The sequence below is a fragment of the Sander lucioperca genome, chromosome 11 (genome assembly GCF_008315115.2).
Source record: "Sander lucioperca isolate FBNREF2018 chromosome 11, SLUC_FBN_1.2, whole genome shotgun sequence".
NCBI lineage: Eukaryota > Metazoa > Chordata > Actinopteri > Perciformes > Percidae > Sander > Sander lucioperca.
Genome location: NC_050183.1, coordinates 21,519,265 through 21,537,770, shown reverse-complemented (window position 1 = coordinate 21,537,770; position 18,506 = coordinate 21,519,265). Strand labels below are relative to the sequence as shown.

At 41.4% G+C, this 18,506-nt stretch overlaps 1 protein-coding gene across 6 annotated transcripts in view; it reads right to left on the bottom strand.

The window, feature by feature from the left end:
- lrp8 (low density lipoprotein receptor-related protein 8, apolipoprotein e receptor) overlaps positions 1–18,052 on the bottom strand; it is a 196,917-nt gene extending 178,865 nt beyond the window's left edge. For all 6 annotated transcript variants that reach the window (XM_031283863.2, XM_031283864.2, XM_036006980.1 and 3 more), the window contains exons 1-2: positions 17,808–18,052; positions 16,225–16,350 (exon numbers count right to left, since the gene is read on the bottom strand). In XM_031283863.2, coding sequence (XP_031139723.1) covers positions 16,225–16,350; positions 17,808–17,874 — 193 coding nt within the window. In that variant the 5' untranslated portion in view covers positions 17,875–18,052. The remainder of the gene's footprint in view (positions 1–16,224; positions 16,351–17,807) is intronic.
- Between the last annotated feature and the right edge of the window lie 454 nt (positions 18,053–18,506).

Genomic DNA, 18,506 nt, shown 5'->3' with positions numbered 1-18,506 from the left:
CGTGCGTGCGTGCGTGCGTGTGTGTGACAGTAGCCTCTCTTCTTCCTGCTAAAGCCCAGTGTAACATGTTTAAGCCAATCATCTTGCTGCTTCATTTAATCATAGTAAACCTCAGAGACCTGCCCAATGTAAACAAACACCAAAAGCAAAATGAGCATACAAACAAAAAGGCTTCAAGACATCTCTTGGACATGATGCGTTTATGATAAATATAGATACAGCTTTATAAAGCTAATGAAAATGTGAGGTCTGTGTAAATGACAAAGAAAATGTGTATGATAATTCTTGCAAAGAGAATTGGACATAACAGATAATGCAGATGGTGAATGCAAGGTCACAGCACTATTACTTTTTTACACACACACACTTGAAAATATGCACTGGCAATTGTGTGTGTGTGTGTGTGTGTGTGTGTGTGTGTGTGTGTGTGTGTGTGTGTGTGTGTGTGTGTGTGTGTGTGTGTGTGTGTGAGAGAGAGGGCCTCTCAGGCCCCATTGAGAAGGTGTCACCAAACATTCAAGCGCTGCTGCAATGACACATAATAGGGTGTGGGGGTGGAGGATGGAGTCCACAGAGAGAGAAGGTCTTCATTGGTTAAACCCCCTGTGAACACACGCCAGCAAAGAAGAAAGACAGAAAAGAGACCTTGAAGAAGGCAAGGATGGAGGAAGAGGACCGAGCAGGAAAGGAGATCTGATGAAAAAAAGTCTTTCCTTCGCTACGGTAACAAGCACGACAGATAGAACCTCATTCCTCCCACCAGAATCTGCTCTCCCTCTCTACATTTGGCTCATCCACGCAACGTTGCATCTTTAAACTGCGAGTTGAAAGCTTTGCAAAGAAGCCAGCATCCCAAATAGCTGAAGTACGTTTTGAATGTGAATGCGTCCTGAGGGACTCCTGTTGCTGCTCCAGCAACTACAGTGCATCAGCTTTTTACTTCTAACACACTTCCAGTCATCCTTTGGAGAAGCACTTTTTATCAGAAGTTTTAGAGGATAATCAGAAGAGAAGGCGTTTTATTTTTTTCTCCTTGAACAGCAGTGGAAAATGTGGTCCTTACCTTTGATTCCTTCACTATTTCCTCACCCTTTAATCCCCACCCCCAGCCCCGTCATGTTGACACAGTGTCAGTGTGTGGTGGAGAATAAAGCACGCTGCAGGTAAAAGTGTTACATTAGCATTATGTAAATACAATATTATATCTATCCCCAAAACATAGGCTCTGTTTGTGAGAATTTGTGTCACACCAGCCTTTTTTCTGATAACCGGTATTACTGAGCACTAGCTATATCATCAAAGAGTGACTCCCCCCCCCCCACCTCACTCCAACATCCTGCAACGAATGACAAGCTAAATCCCCTCAAGGTAAAAGACCCGTTCCCAGGCTTAGCAGCTGGCAAGGTGCGTGTATCAAGGAATTACGTTTTTGTGTTTGTGTGTGTGTGTGTGTGTGTGTGTGTGTGTGTGTGTGTGTGTGTATAATCTACATAAAAAAATCGTCATTCAAAAGCCAGATGGAGGGAAGGGGACAAGAGGAATAGAGCGAGAAAGTGTGAAATAAAGACAAAAGTGAGAAGGTGTAGGACAGGGAGAAACACAGAAGAGAAAAATATATTAACATCTGTTGAGCATGTCAACTCAACTTTCTCAAGTTGGTAATACTAATACTTAGTTGGTAAGTTCCTTTTTTTTCCAGATTATGTCCTTGATTAAGTCGACTTCTTAGTGGTTACTGATCTCAGGTCAGTTAAAGTGGGGCCTAAACTATCAAATATTTTCATAAGTATATTATATATAAATATAACCACAACATATAAATGAGGGTTTAAAAGTACAAATTCAAGTCTTGAAAATGCTACATGTGAAAAAAAAAAAAAAAAACACACCAGTTTCCAGAGCGCAAGCTGACATCTTTAAATTGCTTGCTTTGCTTGGAACACCCAATGATTTTCACTTTACAATGCGATAAAGCAGCAAATCCTCAAATTTTTAGTTTCGCAGTGCTTGCTTTTGTTAGATTATTGACATCTAGGTTTGAAAAATGACATACTCTTGAGGGAAAATGATGCAGGAGATGGCTTTGAAACATAAATGCCAAGATCAAGGTAATTAGAATGACACACGGGTGCATAAAAAAAAGATAATCTTGGTAGCCTAATTTAAAATCCAGTAATAGCTAGCAGTAGCCTTTAGCTAGTGATGCAAACTAGTAGCCTAGGCTAACCTACTTGACAAACTAGACACAAACACTTTGCAAGCCATAATCAACAACTTATCCAGTAACAAGCGGTGCATTAGAACGTGGCTTGTAGGATATCTTAATTCACAGCCCGTAATACAAGGCTAGATGTACAACTGAAATAACATTTGCTTCTCATAGGCTAGCTCTCGCCTGCCAATGACAGTCCACTGACTGAAAACTACGCGAGTTGGTTGGAGCTGCAACGACACACCTTCCACACACACCCATACACCAGCAGCAGGAATGTAGTAATTTAGAGCCTACCTTTTGTTGAACCCTGGTTAAAATCCATGCCAAACCACCGACGAGAAAGCAAATCCATTAAATCCACCACGAGTTTTAAAAACTTGCTGCCGGCTAGTCAAAACTCCCAGGTTGTTACAGGCTGTCAATTCTATCTATGCAATCCTAGAGTATGTCGGTTAGTGGGGAAATTAAAGACACACATACCCCATTTCCATTCACCTCTAACCATGCTCAGTATTTTCCGTGGAAGCACCCACGGTATCGGCGCCTATGAAATAAATACAGTTACAATTTCAAGCATTTTCAAGCATTTTATCCAAAATGTAAGCACTTTTCAAACCTTGAAAACACAACATCAAAATGCATTTAAGGATTTCAAGCACCCGTACGAACCCTGCTAATATTGTATGTGAAGTCTCTTTCCCGAAATTCAGCCTTGGTGCAGAATTACAGCCACTAGAGCCAGTCCCACAATGAGCTTTCCTTAGGATGTGCCATTTCTGTGTCTGTAGCTTTAAATGCTGTTGAGGAGGAGAGAGGGGGGGCAAGGTGGAGGGTGGGGGTGTGGCCTTGACCAACTGCCACTTTGCTCCTTTGCAAGCCATGATGTATCTCTCTTTCTCATGGGCGGGCCAAATTCTCTGGGCGGGCAAAGCAGAGAAAGGGGAGGTAACCTTCCTCCTTATGACCTCATAAGGAGAAGATTCCAGATTGGCCCATCTGAGCTTTCATATTCTCAAAAGGCAGAGCAGGATACCCAGGGCTCGGTTTACACCTATCACCAATGCTAGCTACTGGGGGACCATAGGCAGGCTGGGGGAACTCATATTAATGTTAAAAAAACTCATAAAGTGAAATTTTCATGCCATGGGACCTTTAAAAACAGTTCCAATCTTCTTGTTATACATGTACAAACTTAATATAAGCTGCTGTAACTAGCAAAGCTGCTGTAACTAGCAAAGGGGTGATGGAAAAAGAGCTCAAAGAAATCAAATCACGTTGAGAAAAGCACAGGCTTCTCACTGTGCAAAAAGACTTGTTATCACTTTGACAATCCTAAAACGACATGATTGAACAACTTCTTTATTTTCACTATGATGGCTAATACATATACTACTAAACTACTAACCTTAAACAGCTCACTGTTAATTATTATGATGTACTTTTAGCATCTGCATCAGTTAGTGTTTTCTGCTGCCTAATGATGCAGATGATGTAAGGGGGACATCCAAGTTTATATACACTTTCTGAGACCTTTTTCCCTTTTTGTCCCCTTTAAAGTCTCTTTCCATCTGCCTTCTTACAGCAAGAGTTGGGCCAGAAAATCTAGTTTCACTCATCTGAAAACAAACAAACACAAATTCTTACTAACGTGCACAAACACACAGGTACACGGACCAAATTTGACAGAAACTTAACGCCCACTTTCACTAAACCGATTTCCTGCTTCACCTCCACGGTGGGGGCGGAAGATTTCCTGTTTTATTTGACAAGAGACACTGGAGCAGGGTTGGATGTAATGAATCAAACTGAACAAACCAGCAATTAGTTCTTTAGCCATAGACAAAGACTGAGAGGAGAGGGAAGAGAAATGCTAGACAATACAAGAGGAGTAGAACTGAGAGCAACAGAGCAAAAAGAAATGGTAGACAATACAAGCAAAGCAAAGGCAAATGAAGAGAAAAAGTAGAGTATAAAGAAAGAAGTGAAATGGAACGAAAACAGACAGAGCGATAGCAATCCTGTTTATGTTGTATGTGTATGTTGTGTGTGAGATGTCTTTAAGCTACTGGGATCTTGAATTTCCCCTTGAGGGATCAATAAAGTTTCTATCTATCTATCTATAGTAAGAGAAATTGAGGCTATACCATCAGAAAAGGGAGTCACACTGAACTCTCTTTTCTCCACCTTTTAACTTCCATATAACTTTTCATGAAAACTTTTGACATGCAGCACTCAAGGGCCCTATCTCGGTGTCAGCCCAACAGACTGGTATTAGCAGCCATGTTTTATTCATCAGCATTCTTAGTTGTCGTTTCATATGCCGCTCCCTGACATACACATACCAGGCGACAGAGCGCAAGGTGAAAAACAGGATTACAGCAAATGTAAATAATAAAATGGAGGCACATGAAGATACTCAGTTAATCTGAGCTGGGGATTAATGCCATGATACCCTGTCAGACACGGCTGGGTTGGGGGGGGGCACAACACAACAACACAGGCACAAAGAGACACACGAGAATGAGACAGATATACACACACACAAACAAACACACACACACACACACGGTGGGGAATTAGGATTGTAGTGTTATCGGACTTTGACTTTGAACAATAAGTGACTTTGCAGCAGAGCATAGCAGACAGACAACACAAGGTAATCTGTTGAAAACTGACGAGCTAATTCTGACAGAACAGACAGAAGGGAATAGGGTACTGTATACAGAAAGGGAGAGAGATAGATAGAGCAGGAGAGAAAGAACAATAATTAAAAAACTACTTAAATAAAGAGAGGAGTATCACTTTTCAGGCTAGCAGCATCCCCCCTCCTTTATTCTTTAGCAGAACAAAGTCTTTCCCAGTATGACACCTCTCACAAACTTCCTCCAACTAACTCGCTTCGTCCCTCTCTGTCCACAGTATGTTTCACCTTGAATAATCTTTAACCTTCTATTACTTTGCTCTATCGTTCATCAGGCTAGACACAGTTATATAAAGCAATAAATCTCATTCTGATATTATGTTCAGGGTCGGCCACCTTGTTCCTCAGTTGAATGCAGAGGCTTTAAGAGAGTTGGTCAACAGTAATGTGCAGGCTTTCGGCGTGTCACCAGCAATCACAAGAAAGGGTAATACAGTAATACCACACAACATCAATATCTTTAAAAGAAGGAAACTTAAGCCTGCATTAATTGTGGGTTTTTTGGCTAATTCAGGGCAACACAACAAGCTGTAGGCTAAACACAACAAATACATTATCACCTTATAAAGTTTATATAGCAAATATGTTGGTAAACAATTGCTTAGTTTAGGGTTTACATGTCCAGCAGACATGGAGTAGAGTTTCTGGCCCCCTGATGAATGTAGGCCCAATAGCTCTGTTTTTGGTCTCCACCAACTCCTGAGGGCTCTATAGCAGCTAAATACTCCCCTATGTTCAGGGTTCGAATTACGTGGGAGCCAGTGGGAGCTGAGCTCCCATAGAGAGAGGATGAGCTCCCATGAAAGCAGTAAAATCATACACCTGTGGGGGTCTATAAAAATCATCAGCACCATTATTTAAATCACAAATAAAGCACTTTTCCCAAACACACGGAGCTCTGAAGCAGACCTGTGCGTGAATTTCTCCGTGAATTTCTGCAGGAGTTTCAGTTTCCCAGCCCCGATGTAGAGCAGCGTACAGCCACTTCCCTAAACGTTCTCTCATTCAGAGACCAGAGACCCAAACGGGGCTCTGTGTCTGTCAGAAGGTCTGAGATCTACCGTATCAGCAGGGCAATCATGACACGTAATGCACAGCAGACTATGATGCAGGTAGATTATTTTCAGAAATATTGTGACTTTATTCTTGTAATAGCCTATTATAACTTTATTTTTCTCAAAATATTACGACTCTTCCAAATCTCAGAGAGCACAGATGAGTTATATTTTGAATGTGCACAAAGTTTTGAACATGAGCAGAAATCTTTCTCAAACATCTGAAATATTACAGTCCAGGGGTTTATTAATTCATTAAAATGAATTCATGTATCATTGAGGTAGAGTTTAAATTCTCGGCCGGGCCGTTATTTTCCGCCACTATCCTCGGGCCGGGCCCTTGATCAAGCATTTGTGTTTTTTTTAATCATTACTTTATTAGCCTAATTGGGTGGGGAGAAAGCTATGCCATAATCAGAAATATTATCTAGGCTATATTTAGGCCAAAGTAACAAATGTGTCCAAAAAGTTACACAAGTTGGACTACAGTTAGGCTACAAAATGCAACACGTGTCATGCGCGGAGTCTCCTCCTCTCGCACACATCACACCGGGCTGTATGGTGTAGCTTAAGTGAAACATGGAGCTTGAGGATGTAAAGAAAAAAAGAAAAACAGGAGAATTACCTTTGAGCAAGTTTGGAGGAAAGTCGGAGGTATGGAACCATTTTAAACAAGTCGTGGGCAGTGACAACATATGTGTCGGCTTTATCGAGTGCATTAGGCTAAGTGCGGCACGCTGCTCGCCTATGACAGCAAATAAAACGGGGACTTGGATGATGAACAGACACATGAAGCACTCGCCGTGGCAGAAAAGATGATAGTCAGCATACACGGAGTTTGGGGGGGGGGGGCAGGGGGAGCACTGCCCCCCTTGGCGGCTGAAGCGGGTAATTGCATTGTTTCATGGCATGACCAGATATTTTATAAATATTTTAAATAACACAAAACAACTAAATGGTGGTAAGTAATACATCTGATTTCATATAGGACTACTGCTGCATTGGACATTTTACCGTGCCAACGTTGTCATAAAGGTTTCCTAAATGCCATGTATATACGTTTGCTGTGAACTTACTAATTGATTGCGCGTTTTGTGTAGATTTGGACTTTTATACGTTTTATTCCACATTGTTTAAACGACGAAGTGGATCTCCTGATCGCTGTCGATTACATTTTTTTCCGTGTCATTGGATTACGGCAAAATACGGATATTTTTTCTCAACGTGTCTTAACGTTTTATGGTGAGTTTGGAGAGACATCTCAATAGACTGTAGGTCCAACACTGTTACATTTTAGTTGAATTTCAGTGTTGGGGCAGTTTGCCACTGTCTGTCTATTGCATTCCAAGACAGCCGTGCCGCGATTGGATTTCATAAGGGCGAGTTGTTAAATTGTTACAATGTAATTTAAAATCTGCTTTAAAAATAAACATATGTTTATTTAGCATGTTTGTTTTGTCCATATGTGCTGGTGCTGTGTTCCCCAAGTGGTAGGCCAGGTTTCAGCTTCTACATTGAGTTTTTTTTTTTTTTTTTTTTTTTGCCCCCCCTGGCTCGAATGTCAAACTCTGCCTATGATAGTCAGCCTTCAACGTCCTCTTTTGTTACTTCTCCAAACATGAGGGCGAAGCAAGCCCTCACAGAGAAATGTGTTAAGTTCAAACAACTCTGAATTGTAGTTGAGAACGTCAGTTATAACGGCCCACGTATTAAAAAAGTGTCGGGTTGAAATCGGGCTTGGGCTCATAATTCCAGTTAATGTGTCGGGCCGGGCCGGTCTCGGACACAACGTGCACGGGCTTGGGTTGGGTCGGGCTTGATTTTTTGGGCCCGAGCTAAGCTCTACATTGAGGTGAATAATTGTCATGTGCACATGTAAGGAGGTTACTTCCCTAACAAAAGTCGCAAAAGAGGAGGGAGGAGTAAATTATGCCTCTAGAGGCTACATGTGTGCTGACTCAGATATAATTAGGACAGTCGATCTACAGGAGAATAAATAGCAATACAGAATGCCTGACAGCCTTTTGTAACATATTCCATTATGTTTTTATATTTGGATTGTAATCTATGTTTCCCTTTACATAAAGATATTTCCAGCATACATTGTTTCAGAAAAAGGTAAATAGGTGCATAAAAATTCACCTGAATGCAGGAAATGAAATGTGTAATGCTCAAAATTTGCTGCTCATAGACTACTTTTTTTCTTTTTTTTTTTTTTCTTTTTTTTTTTTTTTAAAAAGAGACCCCCACAAAGATGAAATCATAATTCGAACCCTGCCTATGTTCACTAGCTAGTTGCCGACTTTGTCGGTCTGCCTTTTTGAGCTGAGAAGGTAACATAAAGTGGGCCTATTACTGAAAACAGCTGCCAGCTGTGTCTGAAAATGACGAAGTTGAGAGCAGTGAGCATGAGCCAAAACAGTAACATTAAAGTTGCAGCAGAAGAAGCCAAAACAATGAGCTAAAAGCGACTTTGAGTTCGTGAAAAGCGCTATATAAATTCTATTTTTTTTTAATTATTATTATTATTATTATTATTATTATTATTATTATTATTATTATTATTATTATTACTACTATATTAAAACAAGCTGAAAGGCTCCTTAAAGCTAAGATAATTCCCTGTGGGTTCATCGATACAAGTGACCCCTCTCACATTACACATGAGGTGTTACTCTCAGCTGATGTAAGCTGTAATTTCTGCCATCAGCGAAAAAGATAAAATAAAACTTGGCATCATTCGAGTGTACCAACTAATGACTGGTGCATTGGAATATTACTTGGAGAAAATCTGAAATATTTCCAAGATACTTTTAAACTGTTGCGCAATGAGTTTAAACCGTCCCTCGAGGTAACCATCCGAAACCTACACATAAACTTGATATTTAAGAAACGCTATCAAGCTCTTCCAGTTTATTAATGCCTTCCTGATTAGATGTTTACTAGTTTCCCCAATAAATAATCAGTAGTTGAGTTTTAAGAAAAGCTTGTTCTGAAAAAAATGCCCTTATTTTGGAAAAAGCAATGAGGGGAGATGAACAAAGACAGGGAGAGAGAGAGAGAACAAGAGGACAATGCAGCTGTTTTTTATTTTTTATTTATGTAACATACACAAAGAAAGAGAAATGGGTCCTCAGGCAGAGGCAACCTCACTAGTTCTTCCCATCTTTGCTTTCTCTGACAACACACACCCTTGTCACGGTGCAGAATCTCACCCACTAAGACACTCACTAATTGGATTAGAAGTATGCAGATGGACAGTGCAGTCTCACTTTGTCTCTCTCACACTCTCACAGGACTTTCTCCTTGTAGCTTTGCTGTATTTCATACCCCTGCCCTTCATTTCAATATAAAGCTATTACTCCAAAGGTCTGGAGAACGACAGAGAGGGGTAACAAATGCAGAAAGAGGGAGACAAAAAGGGAAGAGGTAGAAAGTCGGCAAAAATTAGTGAGAGAGATAAACACATAGATGGCCATTCAGTGAGAGAGCAAACACTTCAGGCAAGCACTGACCTCAGCTAAAATTACCCTGCTGCTGTTTTGCACCGCTGCACCCAACACATATTCAGCACGCCAGGTATTGTTAGCTTGTAGAGCATGATACAGTGTCTGACAAAAGGTGGTGCCCTACCATATTTTGGGCTTGTCACCTGTCAGGCTGGCAATGGTGCATGTGTCCACTTGATTAGGTTTAATATTCAATCTTCAGGGAACGCATCATGGTTTAGGGAGGATTGGCCAGGTGGCAGTCTTACCCTGTAATGTGTCAACACAGGGACAGAGGGGACTAGCATCATGTAAAATAAGAAGCCTGATGTTTTATTAATAACATGTTGTTGGTTTTAATGTATTGGTGTGTAGATTTGTGCATTAATGTGAATGAAGAATGTCAACATAAATCAAGCCCTAGTATAGCTGGAGAAATTAAGCCAGTTTCATATATATAAGTTTTTTTTTGGGGGGGGGCTTTTTTCCCCTTTATTTCAGAGTGACAGTGGATAGACAGGAAAGGTGGGAGAGAGATGGGGGATGACGCGCAGGCCGGATTTGAACCCGGGCCGCTGCAAAGGCCTCAGCCTACATGGGGCGCACGCTCTTACTGGGTGAGCTAGAGGTTGCCCCCGCCAGTTTCATTTTTGATACCGTTTTTACAATTTTACAAACCATGTTTAATTTCTTAGGGAGCAGAGAAAATAGTATATCAATAAAAAAATGATAAAAACCCCTACACAGAGCTGTCATAACTGCCAGATGCCTTGTACAGCATCAGCTTTTAGCTTCGGGGCTTCCAAAAGTTCTCATTTCCTTCGATATTATTCTCAGACTGATATCCATCATACAGAAGTGCAAGTTAGCAAGGGGCATTAAATAAAATGATCTATCAGAGACAAAGAGAATGAATGGTGTTTATCTCTATGTTCTCATCAATTCATTTTTAATTTATTTATTTCTTTATGCCCCCGAAGAATAAAATCATGCTAACCAAATGTGAGGGCATTTGAAAGCTTACTCATTGCACAGGGAAGTTAGAAATGATGTCCAAAACTATCAAAATTAGATCAAAGTTGTATCAAAACCGAATTATTCTTTGTCTGGCAACTTGTCTTCCCAAAAAAAAGATTTTTCTTTTCTTCAGTGACATGTGTGTTGTCATGCGTTTGTGAAATGCTTTCTCTCTGCACACAAAGCTGACCAGATGAAACCCACAGACATACTTGCTTGCACAGACACACACACACAGTACCACAGTGCCTCAGTAGTCACAGAGCACAGCAGTGGGTTTCTTTCTCTGGAGACCAGAGCACTGCAGCTGCGTACACTCCTCACATATATGCACACACACATTCATGCACACAACACTATGTCCTTAGTCCAATACAGAAAAGCAAATGATGGAGTGTGGTGCAACTATGTGCTTGTGTGTGTGGTTGTTAATGGATAAAAGTGTGTATATGCTTATGTGTATGTGTGTTTGATGGAGTTAGACACAGCAGAATAGAAATTACACCTGCTCAGAAAGCATTACCGAGTATAAATCAGGTCAGCTCAGTGTGTGTGTGTGTGTGTGCGCAATTGATTAAGCTACTGGTCCCTTTGACCTCATACTCCCATTAAAAGTCTGACCCCAGCTTTGCTACGGCGAGCAGTGTGTGTCAGCAGGTGACCAAAATGTGTTTCTGTGAGCCTATCAGTACAATGCCTTTCATGCCTGAAGCGCTTCTCTGCAGTCTCTTATTACACACACACACACACACACACACACACACACACACACACACACACACACACACACACACACACACACACACACACACACACACACACACACACACACACAAGCGTGAAATGTGTTGTGATGTCTCCTCTATGGGAAGCTGGTCTCAGACTGCAGAGGAGACGCTCCCCTTCTCAGACCTGCTCATACTCATTGTACTGCTGGTACACACAAACTCACATACACACACATGGATACACTTAGCTCAACAATAACTTTCTTCCCACCATTATGTATTCTCTTTCCATCCCCTTGTGTGTAACTGTTGTGAAACAGTAGGGTTTCATAGTTCATTGAGGGGTTAGGATTCAGAATTTGTTCCTATCGTATAACTTAACATGTTTTTTAGCACTGTGTATATCATTGCCAGCCACTGCAATTAACACATATTTTTTATTATTGGCCAATTGATTGCTCATTTCACGTATGAAGTGTCAAAATGCACACACAATTTAATGCCCTCACAATCTTCATATTGCTTCTTTTATCCAAACAGCAGTCAAACGCTCAAACATATTCAAAAAACAATGATGTAAAACAAAGAAAAGCAACAAATCCCCACATTTGTGAAGCTGTAACCAGCAAATATTTGGCATTTTTGCTGGATTAATGTCTTCCATCAATCAACTTAATGATTAAATGACTAACATTTGCACCACCAATCACCGCGACTGATTTCAGGGTTCTAGGTTTGCTAATAAAATTCACACACAGTGTTTTTACAGTGCAGTCTGACCAGGGCCATTTGGAGGATTAGACTGTACAGCGATATGAGAGAGGGAGAACAATTGAAAGCTAACATGAGGTTCAGATAGGAGATGATTTTGCAGTGGCACTTTGGATTAGGCATGTTTAAATCCACTTAAATCCGCTGTAAAAATGATAAGGCCTTTTTTCTGTATATTCCGCAACCAAAATATAGGTCATACAGAGCCGTGCAGAGGTGGAGAGTTGCCGTGTGTATGCATACATGTCATGTATGCAGGAGTGTTGTGTTCACAACAAAGAAAGCACATGCATGCACAAAAACCCCACCACCACCACTTGACTGTCTCCCAGGGCAACAAGAGAGAAAACTACCAAGAGGCATGTTGAGAATGAAGGAGGAGAGGAGCAGGAGGAAGAAGAGAGAAAAGGAGAGTGAAAAAAAGGAGAGACGAAGGCACAAAAGACAACCAAATCTGCCAAGACTTATTCTAATATAGCTGCTAGGGGGAGGACACTATAGGGGTAATCCCTGCACTGAGAGACTTGTGTGTGTGAACAGAGAACTAGATCGGTGATATGACTACTGACTAAAATGCACACGGTAATATAGCTCATCCAAACACATGCATGTATGCCAATGAAACTCACTTTTGATGTAGTGTATAGCGCTTTTGCATTGTGTTGTGGCTAGGGCTGCACGATATGACCTAAAATCAAAATCACGATTAATTGCACATTTTACCTCGATAACGATGAATGAACAATAATGTAATTTTTTTGTGATTCGACGACGGATCCTGCTTATGTAAATAGGCTATACAATCTATTTCTTAACTGCTAATTAACTTGTTAGTCCTAACTTTGAACCAGCAAGTTGCATTTTAAGCTCCTCTTTTTTCTGCTTGTGGAGAGCTACATGACACATGAAACTATATTGATGAGGACCGGCGAGTTAAATTGGCCGTCAGAGAGTATACCAGGCAGACACACAGCTGACAACCTGCAGGCTCGGACATACACGCCGCAAGCCGCTGTGGACTTGTGTCATTCCAGCAAGCGGTTTCAGGAAAGTGGCTGCATGTGTCCTAACCCTAACCCACAATGCACAAAACATCAACACCGGTACAAGCCTACAGCTGTCCGCAGACACGGAGTGCGGAGAGTGTGTCAGAGCCTCCCGGACAGGTGAACTGAGACTCCGTTTCCTGCTTGTCGGTCAACGGTTAATGATCAGTTAACATTTAATTTCATTGTACTTTCTTTTGGAAGGCTGGCTGCCAAAAATCGCCACTTACTAGCTCATTAATTAGCCTGAGGTAAACGCTAGCTATCAGTAAACAGAAGGTAGTGGCTGGTGTCTTGTTTGTGCGCCTCTGTTTGTGTGTGTGCGTGTCTGCCCACCCCCGCATTTGGCAACAGGCGAGTGTTAATTTTGATCCCTGCACACGCGGTAGAATGTTTTTAAGGAGAAAGTAGGCCTATCAACAGTCTATCGAAATTATCGTCATGGGAAAAATACATCGATAACAGCTTCAGAATTTCAATGTCGATACATTTTCGATTAATTGTCCAGCCCTAGTTGTGGCATCATGCCATGTTCTGCCACATTTGAAATTCCCAAGTTACCTCAACAAGTATTTAAAGCAAGTATTGCAGACATATAGAGTATCATGCATGGAGTACTTCCTGCTTCAAATCTGTTCGGTAACCAATTTCACTGGGTTATAAATGCTAAATGTCTGAATCCCACATATTTAAAGTGACAATAGCTACAAGAACCGGAGGCATCTATCCACATGTTTAACCAATGAATCAGCTCACAGTCTAAAAGATCACAAGATAGCCGGCAGAAGAAAGGAAAAAATTATGCATTGATGTATTAAAGAAATGTTAGCATGAAATGTATCATTATTAAAAAGGTAAATATGACAATTTATTTTGATATAGATTTGAGGTCTAGCCCTATTTGGAGACATTTGACAACTTTTCCATTATAGACATTGTGTATATTCATTTTGAAAGTCAGAAGCAAAGACCAGTGACAGCCAAGTGAGTGTTACAGTCATCCAATCAGGTGTTAGAAGGATGCTTAGCAAATGAGAGCATGTACAGCGTACTGTAAATGACAGCTGTTCCAAGCACATTTAGCTTTGCCACACAACCATGAGTGAAGCAAAACTTGTTGGCTTTGCTAGGCTAACCTTACCCTAATTTTCTTTACATGTATGTCATATCTCCTTCTCCAAAATTCGCCCATTTTCCTTATGAGCTCTGTCCCACACTGTCCTGTTCCTCTCAATCAAATCTATCCCATCTTTTCTGGTCCGCCTTCACCTCCTAAACCTCTTCCTCCTCTCTGCTGAGCTCTGCTGGGGATTTTGGGTTTTGGGGAGGGGGCACAGTGGCAGTGCTGGCATCTGTTCTAAGGGCTGGCAAGCTGCCAGCCACTGAGCATCACTCCGGCAACCAGAGTCATGCTATTGGATTTAATTTCAACCAACCTGTCAGGTGATGCTCTTTGTGGGCGTAAGACGGGTGGGCATAGCTTCTTTGGCATTCACACTGCCAAGATGCCCACAGGAGATTTAAGAATGGGTGAGGAAAGCCCCCTTTAGTGGGTGAGACAGTTTTGTTAGAAAGAAGCACCCAACTTCCAACACAGGCTGAGGGGCTGAAGCACTCAAAGAATAGTGAGTGTGAGGTGGGTAGGAAGGGAGAGCGGGAGCAAGGGATGAAGGTAGCAAAAGGGAGTGTGAGGCACAGCAAGAGGTAAAAAGTAGATAAAGGTAGAGGCTGAGCTAGGGAAGAGATGGAGAGATTGTCGGAAGAGCCGAAGAGGAAAGCATAACCACATCTGAGACTTACAGGAAATGTAGTAAGCAAAAGAGTGAGGAAAGAAGACAGAGGCAGAGCACATTTCTGCCACAGACAAAGTGGCTCAGCTAAAAGAACAGTCTGTCACCTTGTGGCTTAAGTACCATTTTCACATTCTCTTTGAGCAACTCTCCACGTACCACACCTGTTAGAACCAAGGAGAGCTCATTAAAATCTAATTCCACTTCCATCGCGTATTGCCCGCTAAATATCCAATAATCCCCATCAGTCTCTGCAGTGAATGAGACGTGCTTGTAAATGTCACGGCATTCATCCAGGGAACTCCCGAGACATTCAGCGGCCACCATCATGGTGGGCGTGCAAGATGAGAGAATCATGGCTTTGGCGTGCTGGTCCCCAAGATAAGCGATGAATCAATTGGCCGCTAATATAACCATTCAAGCAATTAGTACCATGACAAATGCATAAGCGATGATTACTCGGCTGGTTGTTCGTGCAATTTCCTGAACAGAACCGAGTCAGACAAACCGGAAATCACTACTACGGGTCTTTTTTTTTTTTTTTTTACACACATTCTTGGAAGGACATAAAACAATATTTGATTGCCCGATATCATTTATGTAATTCTGGATTTGAAACTCTGATTACAAACCACCCCTGCCCACAGAAGCAGAGGCGCCCTTGAGAACAAAAAAGCAGCCAATTCATGATCAGCCAGTTCTAAGGGGCACAGCATTTGCATTAGAGCATGTTGCACTACTCAGCAGTGAGTTGTCATGACACATAACGCTGCAATTTGATTATACTGTTTTAGATATGACACAATCTGTGAAGCCATTATACAGTATATCTAGAGCATTATGAGACAGTAAAGCAGGATGAGCTAATAACAGGACTGACATTAATGCTAGAGTCACAGCTAAATAAGAGTAATAATAATTATATAAAATGGCCATGCTCTGACCCAGAATGGCCACATCTCTCCCTGTGTCAGAGGTTTTCTTAGGAAGTTAAATTATTAAGAAATTAGTGAAATTCCTGTAGCCATGTGACCTGAATAATCCAGGATCAGCAGTTCCTGCTCTGACGTCCGCCGACTAACAACTGAAAGGGAGAATCCAGAGGGGCCCAGAGCAAAATGATAAGCAGCTTATTCCCAGTATACCTTCATAAGTTACAATGTGGATTTAATCAGCTATCTACAGCTTTTATCCAGTTATGTACCAGCTCATTTCAAATAGCAGAATGCATAATCATCATTACGGTGCCGAATGTGTGCCAAATAAATATATAGATCCTTCACATTAAAAATGTTTGGGGGTCCTGTTTATAACTTACATACTGTAACAGCAGGTATATTTAAGGTCCATGGGGCAACAAGCAAGGGAATTACTGTGTTTATCCGCCAAGGTAACAGACTCTGGGCTACTTACGGCAGTTCTCCTCGTCGCTGCTGTCTGAGCAATCATCATCATCATCACATCTCCACAGGGTCGGGATGCACCGTCCGTTCTTGCACTGAAACTGCCCAGTTTCACACTCCAACTCTGTAGTAGTTCCTATGTTAACATAAAAACAAAACAAGTTGTCACACACTTCTTTGGTTCATTTAGTGATCAGAATGTGAATATTGAATGAATGTAGATGTCAGATCAACAGAATAAGATTTAGAAATAACAATAAAAATGTAATGGAGATACTTTAAAATAAATCTATTTAGAACAGTGATCTTCAACAGGGGGTCTGGGACCCCTAGGGGGTCCTCAAAGTTAGTGCAGGGGGGCCACCAAATTATGTAAAAAATGTATTTTCAATAGTTAAAAATAGTCTGAAAATATACATTAATATGAATGCAACATTTTAATAGCAAAGACAAACTGGCCTTTTGTGAAAGAAAATGATTTACACATTGAAGATAAGCTTACTATAGGTAATGGTAGCCATACCGTTAAGCTTAAGGAGTCACTGTGCCTTCCGGATGTATGTTTAACATTAAAATATGACGCATGAATAATTTCCATTTCTTTTCATCCATTCTGCCCAATTTAATATGCAACTCAATTGTATACAATATATGTGGTAGGGGGTCCCTACTCAGTCTCTCAGCTAAGGGATCCCTGGCCTAAAAGAGGTTGAAGACCCCTGATTTAGAACCATAGATACATGGTGGGGAAATTCAAGACATTTATAGGAAAGATCGCGGTGTAAGTCAAGACATGCCTATGGTAAAAGGGGGCTTGACTACCGATCTGTTTACATGGCTGTGTTTTTTGTCTGTGAGGTTAACTAGTACATTGCATCTCCACTTTATAAAATAGCCTAAAAGAGATTACTTAGGCTACATGCCTTTACTGCAATAAAGCAGGTAATTAATTATGTCCTGAGTATTGTGGGCTGTAAAGTGCATAGCTATAATTGCTCCAAATCTCCCAGTAGGCTACTGTGGGTAGGCTCCTCCAATAACAATTGTTGTGTTTCTCTTTAATCCAACATTCCCACAACATTATTTACACTTTTCGTGTAATAAAATGCTTATGATGGGCTTGCTTGATTGTATATGTATCAATGGGCTTTGGTGCGAAGGTGACTGCCTACCACCAGTGTCCTGCTGGCTTTTCAACACTTGGATGTTATAGGCAAATCTATTTAAGCGTGCGTTGGCTGCAGCTAAACAAACACCTGACGCAGACCATTGACACGGGCAGTCTTTTCTCGCAATAACATCAGCCTACTGCATTTAGACACGTGTAGGGTTGTGCCGATCTTTTCTTCCGCGTATTGTCACCTCATGACACCATTGGTCGCATTCACTGCACGGACAAAGTGATCCAGGTGTGAGCCACGTTGCATGCACGAGATGACAGAAGTCTCTGAAAGGCATTTTAGCTCAACATTTAGGAAGACGAGGACTATATTGAGAGACTGCCGTTTCTCAGTAGGCAACGATCCCCGAAGCGTTGCCGCTTCCGTTATGAGATGCTTTGTGATCCTTGCTGTGAGACAAGTGTCTTCTTACCTTTAGCGCAATGGAGCTCCATGAGTAACAAATGTAATAGCACAAGCTTCCCAACTTCTGTCCACATCTTTAGATCCTGGGGGGTCTACGGTTGTGTTGATGCAAGTGAAAAACCACTGAAGGATTCCCCAACCTCTCACTCGCTCTGACTGTGTGTTCCTCTCTCTGCCTCTGCTCCTGAGCGTGTGAATGTGTGTGATCGGAGCGGCTCTCTCCCTTCTGCCTCGGCTGCAGTTTGAATCAGTGACGCTTATGGGCGGGATAGCTTGGGATGGGGGATGTGGTTATGGAAAGCTAGGTAAGGTTGGAGAAACTAGTTACGCCTGTATCAAAACGATTGTTAACCAGGAAACTCATATCTGCACATACGCTACAAACTTTTGTATTTTATATCTAGCCTGAGAGTTAAAAACTATCAAAAAAATGAGCTTTGTTAAAGATATATTTCATCATTTTGGGACATTTTTCACCTTCTTAGCTGAAGTTGAACAAGAAGATCGATGCCACACCTGTATTTTTGTCAGTTAGCTAGCTAACAGTTTTTTGAAGTTACAGCCAGAACGTATCTTAGTTTAGTTTAACGCCCGGACACTAGGAGAAGCAGCTGCAAAATCTTCCACGTGCAAGCAGATGGTACCAAATACAGTTTAAGTTTCGTTTGTTCTCTACTATTCATGAAATTTGTTACATAAATTCCAT